At 41.1% G+C, this 17,259-nt stretch overlaps 2 protein-coding genes across 7 annotated transcripts in view; one reads left to right on the top strand and one right to left on the bottom strand.

The window, feature by feature from the left end:
* The window catches only part of asxl1 (ASXL transcriptional regulator 1), a 267,754-nt gene that overhangs the window by 128,129 nt on the left and 122,366 nt on the right, over nucleotides 1–17,259 (bottom strand). The window lies entirely within an intron of this gene.
* The window catches only part of LOC309696400 (paired box protein Pax-7-like), a 120,776-nt gene continuing 109,031 nt past the window's right edge, over nucleotides 5,515–17,259 (top strand). For 3 of the 6 annotated variants that reach the window (XM_082517616.1, XM_082517613.1, XM_082517617.1), the window contains exons 1-4: nucleotides 5,854–6,380; nucleotides 7,168–7,403; nucleotides 7,625–7,769; nucleotides 8,141–8,269. In XM_082517616.1, coding sequence (XP_082373742.1) covers nucleotides 6,296–6,380; nucleotides 7,168–7,403; nucleotides 7,625–7,769; nucleotides 8,141–8,269 — 595 coding nt within the window. In that variant the 5' untranslated portion in view covers nucleotides 5,854–6,295. Of the gene's footprint in view, nucleotides 5,812–5,853; nucleotides 6,381–7,167; nucleotides 7,404–7,624; nucleotides 7,770–8,140; nucleotides 8,270–17,259 lie in introns of those variants that run through there. The other 3 variants (XR_014273460.1, XM_082517614.1, XM_082517615.1) reach the window with 2 other exon arrangements.

Below are 17,259 nucleotides of genomic sequence, written 5' to 3'. Positions count from 1 at the left end.
GTGTTCCGGGTATGTCCCACCGGGAGTTGGCCCCAGGGCAGACCCAGGACACGCTGGAGAGATTATATCTCTTGGCTGGCCTGGGAATGCCTTGGTGTTCCCCCGGATAAGCTGGAGGAGGTGGCTGGGGAGAGGGAGGTCTGGGCCTCTTTGCTTAGGCTGCTGCCCCCGCGACCCGGCGTCGGATAAAGCGGATGAAGATGGATGGATGGACTAAAACAATATATGAAAGTAATGAGAAAGTGGCCACTTTCATGAGTAAATCATATAAGCCTTATATGATTCACTATATGAAGTAGGCCACATCTTATGCAAGTCTTTTATGAGTTTTTACTATTTCTTTTCCATATGGCCAGTAGCTACGACTTGCTCCTTCATCAGCGTAGCCTGGTGGGTGGAGGCGGCCAGCAGCTCCGCTGCGACGCTGAGGACTGCTATACGCTGGTATAACAAGGGGGCGGGGCCAACCGAACCCAGAAAAACACACTCAACCCTCCAGCCACCAGATAAGTCCCCCCCGCCTTTTTAGTTCTCATGTTGAACTCGGTGAACTGCTTAGACAAGTGGGGGTAAAGCAGGAGTGAACTCACGAGCAAGACACTCGTGTACAGAAGGAAGCTTAGGTTACTGAGCTACCGAGTGGTAAATGGTAATGGTAAATGGATTGATTCTTATATAGTGCTTTTCTAATCTCCCGGAGTACTCAAAGCGCTCTATACAACCTGCCACATTCACCCAGTCACACCCATTCCACAAGCACTTTCTCTATACATAGTGCTTTCTAAGTACATTCACACTCCGATGGATGCATCGGAGAGCAACTTGGGGTAAGTATCTTGCCCAAGGATACTTGGCATGCAGACTGGAGGTGCCAGGGATCGAACCACCAACCATCCGATCAGTAGATGCCCTGCTTTACCTCCTGAGATACAGCCACCCCAGTGGGCCCCTGCTGGCCGCGTAAACTCACAACATGTGGGCAATATGCAGGAAGCCGACACTGCAGGCTGGAGAATTCTCACTTGCCAGCTGACATATCACACACAGCGAGATTTGACTGGCACGTAAACTGGTGAACCCCAGGAAATATGCCAGGGGAACACAGCCTGCAGCAACAACTCGTAGGCAGCAGCGAAATTGCAAGACCTCGGGAACAGAAAGACACCCACAATAGTTAAAGAACTCACTAGCCAGGCAAACCTCAGCAAGGACCCACTGGCCGCGTGAACCCGCAAGACCGTGAGCAATGTGCCAGGGGAACAGCCGGCTGCAAAACCCTAGGCGAACGCCAGGTGTGCAATCCGCAAGACCAGGCACCAGCAGCTAGAGCCACAGCAGCTTCCTATCTTTTTAAAAAAAGTAATTTATGTATCCTTTTTTCTGCAGTTATTTGTTAACATTTTTTAACAAGTCTCAGACACGGCTCCTGAGCTATCCCAGCCGAATCTCAAACTCCAACCCACAGATTTTCAAAGGGATTTAAGGCTAGTCCAGGCCAGTTAATAATGTTCATGTTGGTTGTCTGGGGGTAGTTCTTCAAAATGCATGTTTAGGTTTCACTCTTATAGTCCACTGGAGCACAAATTGAGTGTCATCTTTATGCTACAATACACACCATCCTAGTCTGACCCTCAGGCCAGGGTTCCATTCCTCAACTGTCGTGGCCATCTGCAAGCCATCAAACAGCATTCAGCCGTCCGCTACCCCACGGTGGTAACTTGGCTCTTGTACCTTGTGTCTCCTTGTGTTCTCCGCTAACCAATCTAGGATCGTTACTCACCTCACCTGCAGCTGCTTCCTGAATGCTGGATTTCCCTCTCTACTCACCTCAAAAGGCTTCGCTGGCTCTACTCACACACCTCCTCATTCCTGCCCTCCAGCCTGTCTCTCACATATGGATGATGCAAATGGTTGGATTACCCTCCCTGCATGAAACACTCACACGGCTATTAGGGTATTAAAAAGTACAGGGTGGGCCATTTATATGGATACACCGTAATAAAATTGGAATGGTTGGTGATATTAAAGTTCCCCCTCACATATACTCATGTGCCACAAACAGGACTTTAATATCACCAACCATTCCCATTTTATTACGGTGTATCCATATAAATGGCCCACCCTGTAGAATGATTGGTAGAGCCTTCAGGCCCCTCTTGCGTGAAACCAGTTTGGATTCAGGAGACATTCATTCTTTCTAATGTTAAGATTAGGCTTAAAACTTCCCTTTTTTATAAAGCTGGGCTGGATCAGGTGACTGAGAATCCTCCCTTAATTACACTGCAACAGGTTGCTGGGGGATTCCCAGATTGCGTGTTTCTTCTTTTTTTTTTTTTTTGCCTGTCCCGTTTGGCTCTTTTGCCATCAGAATTATTGTCTAAAGGCAAAGAAAGATGCCCAACGGATTTACTTTACCAAATTGACCATCCCAGCCTTGCCGTAATGGTCCATTTGATTCACCTTTTATTGTTTATTTTATTTTCACTTGCTGAATACGGGACAGACTTGACTGGGGGAAAGAAGGGGAGAAAGAAAGAGTGAAAGAGAAACAGCTGAGAAGAGGGATGGGGGAGAAGGGCAAAAAACAAAAACCAACAGAATGGGCAGAAATAAAATGCATATATCGATCACCTGGATCACCTGTTGAGAAAGAAAAAAAGAAAACAAGCAGAAGAGAACAAGAGTAATAGAATAAACAACATCACAATGATATATGGGAATATGACAGTAAATACTAAATATTAAACATTATTGTGCAGGACATAAGATCAACAGAACACAGTGTGCTTTGAGGTAGGAGCCAAAAAGGGTGTAGTTTGTGGGTGTGATCACCCGTGTGTACACCTGTGAGCATGGACGCGCTTGTTTTTTTAAAAGGTTCCTTCATGTAATGATCTGCTAGAGGGTGTGGGGGGGCCACAGCCCCATCCTCCAGGGCATGAAGCAGGTATGGAGGAGATCAAAACTCCAGACATCCAGAGGCCCCCAGAACACGAGAGACCAAGGAAGACTAATAGAGGGGCAGCCGCGCCACTGTTCCAGAAAGAGCTGAGGAGAGTCCCAGATGAGGGCTCACTCAGCAGCCGCGCTGTGACGCCCGTGAGCTCTGCCGGCAGCCAACTGTGCCTGAGTGACCGAGCCCCAGGCCGAGAGGCTGGGGCCACCCCACCTCCGAAGTGGCCCGAGCGAGCCCCAGGCTCCAGGCCCCGATAAGCGGCTGCCAAGGAGTGAGCCGGTGTGTACCTGGACGCCCATCCCCAGACACAAAGAACCACCAACGCACCGATGTCTGAGGGAGTCCGCCACTGGCAGGGGAAGTGGTGGTGGGGGGAGATAGGCCTCCAAACCTTGGAGGGCCTGAGATGTCCCCAGAGAGGTGGTGTCTGATACCCAACCTGACATATAGACACAGACATACAGGCACACACATATACAAACATCCATTCCCACCCTCATGCTCTCATATGCACTTACTCCACACTCAACCAACGTGGAGACAGACATAAAGAGACGCTGTACACACGATCAAAATCCCCAAGCGTACTCTACGAACCGGGTCTAGGTACCCTTGTCCCTGGAGGGGGGAACTGCACCCAGACCCAGGTGGTGTTACCCTTTTCCCTGCGGTGGGGAGAGGCAGACCGCCCCGACTCCGCAGCAGCAGGGAGGCCCCACACTCCAGACTGCAGTTGGACGGCCAACTCCTCCTCCTAGCCCCCCCGCTCCAGCAGACCGCAGAGAATGGGGGTGAGAGAAGACTCCAAACCTCCCTCCACCCGCTCATTGTAGTGTTGATGCATGTGTGTTCTAAGGTGCATTTAAAACCCAGGAGGGCATGGAGCTACCTGCCAGAGAGCAGCAGGTAAGCGCATAGTCCCTCCTGCTAGTTTGCGTGTTTCTTCTTAACTCACCTTTTTGTCCACTAACTATGTGTACACCATTCTGCATTTAACCACTCTGCATTTAATCTTTAGTTAGTATTAATCTCTTCTGATTGTAGAAGATGGCTTTTCCCTAGGGATTAATAAAATATTCTGATTCTGATTATTCTGATGGCTGCCCCTCTCTCAGTCTGGTTCTGCTGGAGGTTTCTTCTTGTTAAAAGTGAGTTTTTCCTTCCCACTGTCACCAAGTGCTTGCTCAAAGGGGGTCATATGATTTTTGGGGTTTTCTACAATAACATAGTTTTTAGTGTATTTTTGTAGAGTTACAGTGTACCTTACAGTGTAAAGCATCTTGAGGTGTCTTTTGTTATGATTTGGTGCTATATGAACTGAACCACTGAACTGAATTAAATTCAGCTGTGTCAGAAAACATCCTAAGGATGTACAGTTAAACCAGAATTCATAATGTTTCTTTAGTAAAGATCTGTATATACTGTGGAATGCTCCTTCCCCACAAAAAAAGCTGTTGAACAGTTTCACTGATATCACAGGGTAGAATACTTTGAATCCACAGCAAATGTTTCACTTTTTCTTATAACACTTTGAAGCCTTCTCTTCTGCATTCAGGATGTTTTTAATGTTATGTAGCATTTTCAGGCTTTGCTTGGTATCATAACATCCACAAAGTGTGACAAATAAATTTGAAAAAAGACACACCTATTAATTTAAAATAAATAATTTTATACAAACACTATCTGTGGAATTCTCAGCTCTAGTTTGAATAACGGCTGCTGATTTGACGATTTCAAATATGTACTTGTATATAGTACATTCTTGCAGTACATCCCTACGAATGCAGCTCATGTAATGCAACAGTTCTACTTTACTCTAAATACCATTTATCTCTCAAAAGACAAGTTTTCTCTCAGGATTTGTCTCAGGAGATTCAGTAGAACACGATGTCTGCAAGAGACTTTCAGGGCTCTAAGAAACAATAGACTTTTCTGATTTGTCTGCTTGGTCAAACAATAAGAGCTGATCACCCGTAAAATTGCGCCTATTATTGTATCATATAGTTGATCAATTAGACAATTAATTCTATGTGTGAATGTATCTATGTATGGACTGAAACTTTAATTCTAATTTTTTTTTAAATGTAGTTTTAATTATAAAGAATATATTAAAAACACAACCATATGTAGTCATTTTTTCATCAAAATAAATAGGGGTAAATAAATAGAAAAGAATAGAATAGAATAGAGTGCCTTTATTGCCACTTTACAGCTGTACAGTGAGATACAGAGCATCTCCAACTCAGTGAATAATAATATATTATATAATAATATAATATAATATTGATTATCATTATCTCCTCACATTCAGCACTGGGTGTATTGAATTTAACACATTTATAATTTTTTGATCTGAATTAAAATTGATTAATATAAATCCTGTTGAGCTTTTTGTGAATGCTTCACTTAGAATCTTACACAATTTTTTGTATTTCCTTTTTTTAAGCTTTTCAGGGTTTTTTTTAAAAATTATTATTATCATCATTCAGAGGACAGACACTGCTTCACAATTTTATTTATTTTTTCAAACTTTTAGAAAGACGTGATCAGAAAATGAGACATGGAAAACACTTTCACCTTAAAGACTAAAAGTGTCAAACCTTGAGGACTAGCTTGTGTTGCTGCTTTTGGCTCAAACTGCTTTAAGCTTCTTTTTTCCCAGCTGTAAATAAAAGGAAAGAGTGAGCACAGCACACGTCAATGCCTGCAGCTGTTCATTATAGAGTAGTTGCACTGGCTTGCAGTAGCCTGTATTTGACAGGTGCTGGTGTTTTGTGTCCATCCAGTGTGACGTACAGGCGGATGTGCGGGTGTGGAGGATGTGCTAAGTCTGTGTTAAGGCCTGCATTTTCAGTGTGAGTGTATCGTGTGTTTGGTATGTGTGTGTGTACGTTTGTGCGTTCTTCGTTCTCATTGGCTGCTGAAACTTGTTGGAGCCTTTTCCCCTCAAATAAGAGAAAGCGCCAAGAACCTATTGGTTCTCGCGAAAAATCGTCCATTCTCCAGTCCGCCTGGTCCGGACTTCTCCGGGAGAAAATAAACTGATGTCAGACAGAACAACTGTATACTGCGAGCACATTAGCATTTTAAGGACTCCGCTCCACAGCAGTCCCGTGTGCCTGAATGCTGTGGGCTCACATTTTAACATCCAACCGCCGTTTTCGTTTGTTTGCTTGTTTGTTTGATTTTTACTCCACGCTGGATCTGACTGCCACTTTTTATCCTCAGAACGCGTGTGACCAACAAATCAACTCTTGAATCGGACATCTAACGTGTCCATCTTTTTTCTTTTTTCTCTTGTCTTTTTTTCTTTTCTTTTCTGTTGTTTTTAATGCTACAATGTCGTCTTTGCCAGGAACGGTACCACGAATGATGCGCCCGGCTCCCGGACAGAACTATCCCCGCACTGGATTCCCTCTGGAAGGTAGGAGCTTGACAGTAGCCCTGAACAACCTCTCAGACTCCGGTAGATTTTTTGCGGAGGCTAAAAAAAATGCGAGCCTAATTTGAAGATTATTCAAACAAATATTCTGCATTAAACATTAAAGGCACGTGAGAAGACCTTCAGCGTGCTTAACAGTTAAGGCCTCAACTCCAGGGTAAACTTTGTGTGCAAGGACTGGCACTGAACACAATTGCATGAATAAAGGCAAGTGCCCCCCCCCCCCCAAAAAAAAGCTCACGTTGCATTATTCTTATGCTAATACAATTTCCGTTGTATTATTCTTATGCTAAATATTAAAGGCCCCGGTCACAAGCACACTTAATCATCCAGTGACCACTTTGTCAGCGAATTGAAAACGACTAGAAATTCCAGAGAAAACAGAGACAGTCTCTACAGCACTTGGGTTGCTTCAAGTTCCGCGCGCCTGGAAATTGGCACCCACCGGCAGAAGCAGAGGATCAGTCCAATATTTGGACAGCGTGACGGCGAACAGTGAAACGTGGCAGCAGGTGCTCTTCACCTCCTCTGCTTGGCATGTGGAACTGTGAAGTGTTAGCCCTTAATGGCGATCAAATGAGATTTGAAAACAATTGACACGTGGTACTGTCAGTGAATACTGGCAGGGAATAGCTGAAAGAACACCGGGCTCGCATTAGGTGTGATTGATAAGAAAAATAGCCTGTCATCAAACTGGATTATTTAATAACAGACAACAGTCTGCGCTTAAAGCCGCTCTGTACCGAATCTGGCCTTGTGTCATCCACAGTATCTACTCCTCTGGGCCAGGGACGGGTCAACCAGCTAGGGGGGGTCTTCATTAACGGCCGACCGTTGCCCAACCATATCCGACACAAGATAGTCGAGATGGCCCACCACGGGATCCGGCCCTGCGTCATTTCGCGCCAACTTCGTGTCTCCCACGGCTGCGTGTCCAAGATCCTCTGTCGCTACCAAGAGACCGGGTCCATCCGACCCGGCGCCATAGGTGGCAGCAAACCCCGGGTGAGAGAAACGATCTAAAGGACAACACGGATAATTGTCTGTCAATACCACTAGGCTAAATGATAAGTTAGTAATCTGTAGATTATCTGTAGGCTTCCACAGCCTTGTTATAGTTTATATTTCCACCTGCTTTCTAAAAAGTCACTCGAAAGATTTCGGGGCCTGTAGCCTGTGGCTCAGCTCACTCTCCTTGTTTCTGTGTGGCTCACGGCAACCTGCAGCAGGTAGCCACGCCGGATGTAGAGAGAAGGATTGAAGAGTACAAGCGGGACAACCCTGGCATGTTCAGCTGGGAGATCCGGGATAAGCTACTGAAGGACGGGGTGTGTGACAGAAGCACAGTCCCTTCAGGTGAGGCCTCCTCTGGTAAGCGGCGTTTAATTCACAGTTTTACTCTCTGAATTTTGCCCTCCGCGAAGAATACATAAAAACAGACTTTCAAATCAAGGAAGTTATCACGAAAAATATATTATTATTATTATTAATATTATTATTATTGTTGTTGTTGTTGTTGTTGCTATCGTTGTAAATGGTAATATGGTAATAACAAAAATAATAACAGTACAATATAATAAAATAATAATGATATAATAATAGAATAACAGTGAATTTAATATAAAAACATTCTTCTTCTTCTTCTTCTTCTTCTTCTTCTTCTTCTTCTTCTTATTATTATTATTATTATTATTATTATTATTATTATTATGTTATTGCTAAAGATGCCTTTCTGCTCGCAGTGAGTTCGATCAGCCGTGTACTTCGCGCTCGTTTTGGGAAAAAGGAAGATGAGGATGAGTGCGATAAAAAGGAAGAGGACGGAGAAAAGAAAACGAAACACAGCATCGACGGCATCCTCGGGGACAAAGGTAGGCCCCGGGAGGACTAGCGGCTAACTGTCTGCTAATCAGGTCTAAACGGGCGTTTTGCCCCATGACTTCTCCCGCCTGGAGCCGCTTAAATATTCATGGTGAGCGCTGGCGCGGGCTCCCGTCACGCTAAACGGTGACAAATGTCCATACCGATCACAGGCGACAGGAGCCAGGCCGTCAGCTCCGTGTGTGGATACCAATTTCAAGCAGAATTTTCCTCTGAAATGACATTTAGCCTACAAACAAACAAACGCTAAATAAATACATGAACCTAGCCAAAAATGGCACAATTACATATATGCATGTATTAAATTCACAACTTTTAAAATGAAAAGGCATAGTAAATATATCGTTATAGTACGATTTTAATGGAAGGTGTTAAATATCCCCTCTTCATATTTCTTTCATATACACACGTATACATGGCGGTTGGAAGCTTTTGTTTAGTTCATTTTTATTAAAGTGACGTCGATGCAGCATGTTTGAATGTAGCGTGTGGACGGCCGTCTGTTCTTTAAACTTGAGGCCTGCAGCGGGCCCAGTGCTTTCTGACCACTGGTTTCACTGGTGATTTTTTTTTTCAAACAGCTATCAAGTCTCCCCCTTTCCACATTCTTCAAAAGATCAGCCCAGCTAGTGTCTCTGTGTCATCCGAGCTTGGCATTTCATAATTTGAAGACTTAGCCTATTACAGCTGGTAATGAAACCTGCCTCTGTTGAATAGGCGTCTGTGTTGGAGAGGGGTGTAATAGCTGGAAGGCATGGTAAGAAATATATTTATCCCCTATCAGCCCTCACTCTCACAGTCCCAGGCACATGCTGTTGAAGGGCCTTAAAGCAGATTAAATTGAGCCTTTTATTTCTTTTCACTTTCATCTCTCAGTGGCTCACTTCATGGTGTGAAGCCTGCAGCATAAATTCATGAGATTGTAAGCTTTCCGTTCCCCTTGTTTAGATAGTATTTTTTTAAATATATATATATAATTATTTTAATTTTAATGTTTACTTTTGGTGGTGTGCTGTACATATTTCAGCAGGAGTCAGAGGGAATTTTAGGTTGAATGGAAGAGGCAGTAGTGATTAAGACAAACTCATTGAAGGGTACTGTTTACCAGTTTTATTTGATCAATTATATGAGATGATTTTTTTATTTACATGATATGTGAGCACTGATTACAGCAAGCTAAAAACGCCATAAAATGAGAAAGCCTAATTTGAAATAACCTTTAAAAGTAACACACACACACGAACACGTGATAGTCTGACATTTACATATAACTGATATATGACAAACTTACTGTTAATCTTCAGTTAGGATCATTGTTTACGTTTGCTAAATGTACATATCAAAGCTTCAAAGTAATGGCCTTGGTTCTGTAAATTACTGTCACGTTGTAGAAAACACTGAAAATGCTTCTTGGAGGTGACTGGAATCCAGTTAAACAGCTGTCCAGGCTGTCTTTCTACAGTTTATAGCTATTTAGTGCGTATGCTGTGTCTTAAAGATATAAATAAGCATTATGTAGAAAAAAACCCTCTAGAGTCCAGCCTGGTTGAAAGAAAAAAGGTACACAGTGAGGATAGAGAAAGCACTTCAAACAAATCCAGTGGAGGTGACGGGAAGCTTCTTTGCAGAGAGCACGGTCTGTGGGAAGTTGCAGCTATTAATAACAATTTCCCCGGGCATTCACACTTACTCTACTCCACCTTCACTTTCCTCCAGCTATTTTACCTGGGTTGAAATTGAGGGAGACTTAAATGCTGTCTGCAGATAACACAATCATCACAGCCACGGTCCTGGGCTGTGCATCACTGTATTAAACTGGGATTAACCTCTCTTTTCTCCCCTGCTGTTGTGCACCAAAATTCACATTTTTAACAACTGTGTTACAAAATGTAAAGGGGATTGGAAGTCAGTGGAAGTGTATCAGCAGTAATGAGTAGTGAGTCAAAATCATCATGACAGTGATGTGTCACAGTCATTCGTGGGGTAAAAATTCAAAAATGCTGCTGGCATTTGCGTCAGTGTGAGGATCTGCTGCTTTTCTGTCTTTGACCTGTGGTAATAGTTGGCATGCTTAAATATAGCATTTTGAAGGCATCATCCCACACAGCAAAATCTCCAGTGTTAAATTAACACTGGAGAGTGTCTATATGGGTCCACACCTCTGAGTGTTAAATACAACACTGTTGAGTGTTAAATTAACACTTTTGACAGTGTTATATGTTTAAAAGTAACCGAGTCAGTTTTGAAGATTAACAAAGTCTAACACTGAGCAGTGCTGATTTTTTAACACTGGAATATTTCTAACATTTTGAGTTATTTTCCAGTGTTAGAAAATCAGCACTGCTCAGTGTTAGACTTTGTTAATCTTCAAAACTGACTAGGTTACTTTTAAACATATAACACTGTCAAAAGTGTTAATTTAACACTCAACAGTGTTGTATTAAACACTCAGAGGTGTAGACCCATATATACACTCTCTAGTGTTAATTCAACACTGGAGATTTTGCTGTGCAGAGTGCACATGTAATTTATTTCATTTTAATTAAACAAAGAATTGTAAATATTACAATGAACATATAAAAAGTGTATTGAATTTTAAATATAAAACTAAAGGTTTCCAAACATCAGAAATAAATCCCATCACACTGATTCCAAATCTTTGTGGAGATAATATTTGTTGTCTTACGTAATGATCTAGATTACATCAAAGCATTACCACCGATCAGATGTATAGTTTATAATGATGTACTGTAAATAAAATTTTGTAAGATCCTTGATGAAATTTTGTTCACGGCATATGAATATAAAATGTATTTTAATATAGTATGTTACATTAACACTTTATTGTACTGATATAAGAAGTGATATAAAAATCCAATATAACCAAAAGTCTTAATTTTTATAGCGAGTGATAAAATAAATTAATCACTAGTGAAAATGTAAAAAATCAGTGATGTGAGACCATGATGTTATAAACATCATCACGTAGCCCTCGACTAAACATTCCTAGGATGCACTGATTTTATAGCAAATCATTCCTCTGAAGGACAAAAGAATGCACAGACTTAGGAATCAGCTAACACTGTCCCTAAAGCTTTGAAAAGAATCAACATATAGACATGCTAGTAGTCTGTGATTATGGATGCAGAGGTTGTTTTGCGTCATAACAGGGAAATTTTACTCCCTTACAAATGAGTTATAAGTATAAAAAAGGCACATATGTTCACAGAAGCTGGTTCCACTGTAATGCTGACTGTTGAAGCTGTGGTGGTATGCTGGCCTGAGGGAGACCTGAGGGCACGCTTCCTCTGCTCTGTTTCAGACTTTAACAGCAGAGGAAAAAGTAGGTGAGGAAGGTATGAAGCTGCTGGTGCAAAGTGAGGAGCTTAGAGGCTTTGATCCTCTGTTGCTTTTCATTATTTGTAGCATTTGTAGTGACACTGCCACAATGAGGGTTCATCACATTAGCTGAAGCCAACACTGCCTTCAGGCTTGCCTGTATAATAATTAAAGCCCATTTTCTATATGAGAGAGGATCTGTCCAGCCCTCTGTTTAGAGGGACGGCCTCTCTTCCTGGGATGTCTGAGTGAAATCATTGTGGTTATTTGGAAACAAATGACATCAAGTTTTCACATCTTGAATTAATAGCTGCTTTCCTTAAAACCAGAGATAAATATTTAACATACATTTTAAAATTACAGTTGTCTCCCTCTCTCTCACCATGTGAAATGAAGGGAATCATAGTTGGATGAGGTTGTGGAGGTGGGCAGGGACAGCATTAGATCCCTGTGGGGAAACTGGGTCATTGCAGACGCACAGAGGAACAAGATAAAGCACAGTAACACAAGACACACAGCAAATAGGAAAAATCAGAAAGCAACATGGGAATGTTTTATTCGAATAGCCTTACTGTGTGAAAAGATCAAAACTGAAATATTTAAATCATATAAAAGACAGACATCAGAAAGTGAGTCAGTTAATGTAGAAATGTGTGACAGTAAGGTTTCAGATTAAAGCAGGTTCAGGGCTTGTTGTCAAGGATGAACAATGCTAAATATAAGTTGTTGCCCCAGGGAGAGCAGAGATTTCATTAGTGGCCGTTAGAGGTTTTTTAACAGTTGATAACAGAAGAAATAACTAAACAAGTTTGCATTTCCAGTTTTTGATAACATCTACTTTAAGCAAAATTTTCAGCAGTAAATCAGTAAAAGTTTCAGACTTCTCAGTTGTTTTAGTGATCATGTTTTCATTTACGTATGTGGAGGAATTTTCTGAGTTTTATTTTTCACATCCAATTTAAGGATTACATGTGAAAAGAAGACTGCAATTTGCAATAAAAGTGAAGACTATTTGTGGAGTGATTCACATGTGTTTTGGAGCATTGTATTGGTTGTTCAAATATGCCTTAAAAATAGGCACCGAGATATTTAACAAGAATATTTTCCACATAATTTGTTATGTTGCATATAATCAGTCTAATGCTCTGTATAACAGACGTTCAGATGTATCATGTGCCCAGAAATTAATTTTGTTTGTCGCAGCTTGCTTTGATGATGAATGATAATACTGAATTACTGCTGATGACAATGATAATGTGGATGAATCAAATTCAGTGACCAGCAGAAGGATCCACAGGTTCTACAGAACATCAGAGAAGAATACCTATTTTTACACCAGTTGATCTGCTAATATTTTCTTATTCCCATTTATGAGTATTGGTTCCATTTCTGTAGTCTCATCAAACAGAGACTGATTTCTTTCAGACATTTCAGTTACCACCAAGTTAGGTAGTTGATAAATTAATTTAATACTTTCAACATATGAAACATCTTAAAGGTTTACACCAAGAAAACATCACACTTGATTGTAATTGTTGGTACTTAGAGTGCAGCTAATTGTATGATTTCTTTTCCTTTTCAACAACTATAAGCATGTTTGCCGGCTTGACTTTCCTTTATTTCTGCAGAACTGGGGACTTCTCAATGTTGTCTTTGAGAAAACAAATATATATAAAGGGGAGCTGCTGAACTGGGAGAGGGCTTTGAATAGGAGAATAGCAGCCCACTTCTTAGCTGTGGAGTGTTTAGTAGCCATCCCTTAATCCTTCTTTCATTTGCCGACAAATGCCAAGGATCTTGTCTGGCAACCCAATAGGAAGCTGATCAGCCAACAAAAGAGGAATGGTCCACAAAGAGTAAGCAGGCAAAACTGGGATGAGGGCAGTCAGAAGCCTATGGCATCCCATTAACAACCCATTTGTAAAGGATATACACAGTGCAAATGCAAAGAGAGCAATATAATATTTGCACAAACAATATTATAACAAAATCATGCAATGTTAACACTTTGGTCAGTCTGAAACCTTAAAGAAATATTATACCTCGGCTGTATAGTTCTAGTCTAATTCTGAATTTGTATCGCTCGTGTCATTATTCTATGAATTATATTGATCAACGTTTTACATGTATTTTTAAATGAGTGGAATACCTCATAGCCGGAAAACACTAAATGCCAAGATACATTTTTGGAAACCTTAAAAAGCCTTTTTAGATTTGAAGATTTCACTCACCTTTTCAAGGTTTAAGAACTTCATTTGATATCATGTGCTTGATTGGTTTGTTAGCTGCCTGTGTCAGGGTGTAGAAGGGAAATATCTACTTTAATCCGGTTCATTTGGCTGCACGGGAAAACTTTCCGCTGTATGCTAACAGACCATTCAGAGAATGTTCTTTCTACACCTTGCTTCTCTCACAGCTAGCTGTAGGATTAAACTCTGCTCTCTTTAAAGACACCGCTCCCTGCCAAAATCAGTCGGACCAGAAATACTCTGCAGCAGCTTTGTAATGCCTTTTAGGTTATTCTTCCATCTGCAGCACCACTGAATTTATTTTGAAATTAAAATAGCTTAAAAATTAAGCTTGGATAAGTTTTAATGTAGATTACATGTTGATTTGCAATATCACTTCCTTTATAATACAGCAACGCCATATAGCTTGTGAGTCTTTAAAAACAAGATGCCCCTGAGATTTAGGGGGAATAATGTTTACAATTCAACAACAACAACAACAACAAAAAAAATATATCAAAGCAGATATCTGGATTTAAAGAAATAACAAGGCCATAGTTCTCTTGCTTTATTGCAAAGTAAAAATTTTAACTATTATTTTTCAGTATAAAAATATAAACATGTAAACCAATCATCCTGTTGCTGTATTATTCATGGAATTCGATATTGTTAAGGTCCCAGGAAAACTAGGATAAAATTCCAAAAACCCAGACTCCTCAGATATTATCTTAAATGTGAGTGTTGGGGCCTGCGCCTAATTAATATGAATGAAATTAAGCATGAAAAGAAAAGATTTGCATTAAAGGAGGATCCAAAGAACAAGATCATAGTATAATACTGAAAAGAGGGTTTGAAATCTTTTAATGTCCCACTGCCTGTTTAATTTTTGTTTCAAATGTTAAATTTTATGACAAACATAAAACAAACAAAAACGAGCAGAGAGTGTGTGAAAGTGATTATCTGTATTGGGTGATTAGGAAATCATCTAAGAATTATTTAGCAAGTTTAATTTCTCTGGGGGTGAGTGGCTTTTCTGTGGGTTTCTCCATAAGTTCATGAAGTAAATCTCATTTAGTAAACACCATCTATTCATAGTTATTGGCTAAAAAAACAACCTTAAATAAACAGAGATTACTTGGGTATAAAGGCCCAACAGTGTTTTTGGTTGGTGGGTGAGAAAATGTTCACTCTGTTTATAGGAATGAAAGTGGATTATCAGCCATTTCTCTATCACTGCAATAAAAATAATCGAGCCAAATCTTTAGCACAGTCTTTGGTCATGGTGGAAACAGCATTGTTCACACTGTGGCTTCATGAGGGACCACACTCTGACACGCTAGTAACCTTGGATTGGTGAATGGATCTGCTGCAGCTCTTTGCACAAAAATCTTTTTTCACTTTGTTCTGAGAGAAGTCTAAAGGTATTGATTAACACAGCATGCGATTCTTAGTAGGTTTTACTACAACCTGACCCACGAGAACAGCCTCAGCAGTAGTAGTGATTTATTCTCTGATTGTGTTTAACTCTAATTACAGCACATCAAAAAAAAAGTCATGCAAACCGGTCCAAAATTTTGCTGTAATTTCATATTTCAGCTGCTATTACTGTGGATGGCATAACAAAATATTCACATTTACATCAAAACAGGAGTTTGATGAAAATGACATTTTAATATAATTAATCTTCCTTGTCTGTGTGCCTATATTTATGTCTTTTAATTTTAAAAAATATCTTGATTTGAAGAATTTGCTTTCGCCCAGACTGCGAAATGTTTTGTGTTTGCTGTGTGCAGGCATGAGCAAGTGTGTAGAAACAACTTTTATGTATGTTGTGGGCCGCTAACAGGATGAGAAGAAAAAAAAAATTAACCTGGGTTGAAATGGACAAGGAGGCCAGCCTGCTATTCTGTGCCTGCATTTGCCACTGAAGGAGTTGATGAACTCCTCCAAGTCTATTAAAGAAAGGAAACAATATGAACCGAAAGCTTGAGGCAAGCAGCCTGACAGTTTATAAAGTGGCTGCCATTGTAGCCTGAAGGCAGATGCATGAATACCTCTGAATAGACTCCGTCAAAGTGATACGATTGAGCTAGACAACAGCAAAATGCTGAAAGGCTTCTGCTCTGTGCTGGTGAGCTGATCGGCATTTCTAATGCTTCTGTTTTGAATGAATTTGCCACTGCAGTGGGAGGGATCGCTGTGGCCGACGCTCTACTCTCTATTATTAGCATTAGAAGAATTCTTACAGCAACTTCAAGCAGCAGGTATAGCAGAACTACTAGAGAAGCATTTTACCTGAATGTCCTTTTTGGACTGCCTGCAGCAAACATTACCTAATAATGACATGGTTTCAACTCAACTGCATGAAAATAGTTAATGATAAAACAATAATAGCGGTGCAACACGACTGAAGAAAGCTTTAGGTAACATGAAAGATATGGGCGCTCTGTTAATTTGGATGAATGGGCCCTTTAAATAACCCAGAGGGAGATACAGTGGGGCAAGAAAGTATTTAGTCAGCCACTGATTGTGCAAGTTCCCCCACCTAAAATGATGACAGAGGTCAGTAATTTGCACCAGAGGTACACTTCAACTGTGAGAGACAGAATGTGAAAAAAAAAAAATCCATGAATCCACATGGTAGGATTTGTAAAGAATTTATTCGTAAATCAGGGTGGAAAATAAGTATTTGGTCAATAACAAAAATACAACTCAATACTGTGTAACATAACCTTTGTTGGCAATAACAGAGGTCAAACGTTTACTATAGGTCTTTACCAGGTTTGCACACACAGTAGCTGGTATTTTGGCCCATTCCTCCATGCAGATCTTCTCGAGAGCAGTGATGTTTTGGGGCTGTCGCCGAGCAACACGGACTTTCAACTCCCGCCACAGATTTTCTATGGGGTTGAGGTCTGGAGACTGGCTAGGCCACTCCAGGACTTTCAAATGCTTCTTACGGAGCCACTCCTTTGTTGCCCGGGCGGTGTGTTTTGGATCATTGTCATGTTGGAAGACCCAGCCTCGTTTCATCTTCAAAGTTCTCACTGATGGAAGGAGGTTTTGGCTCAAAATCTCACGATACATGGCCCCATTCATTCTGTCCTTAACACGGATCAGTCGTCCTGTCCCCTTGGCAGAAAAACAGCCCCATAGCATGATGTTTCCACCCCCATGCTTCACAGTAGGTATGGTGTTCTTGGGATGCAACTCAGTATTCTTCTTCCTCCAAACACGACGAGTTGAGTTTATACCAAAAAGTTCTACTTTGGTTTCATCTGACCACATGACATTCTCCCAATCCTCTGCTGTATCATCCATGTGCTCTCTGGCAAACTTCAGACGGGCCTGGACATGCACTGGCTTCAGCAGCGGAACACGTCTGGCACTGCGGGATTTGATTCCCTGCCGTT

This window comes from Aulonocara stuartgranti (assembly GCF_965226115.1).
Source record: "Aulonocara stuartgranti genome assembly, chromosome: 20".
NCBI classification, from domain to species: Eukaryota; Metazoa; Chordata; class Actinopteri; order Cichliformes; family Cichlidae; genus Aulonocara; species Aulonocara stuartgranti.
The sequence above is the reverse complement of the archived record's forward strand: the minus strand, read 5'-3'. Positions and strand labels throughout refer to the sequence as shown.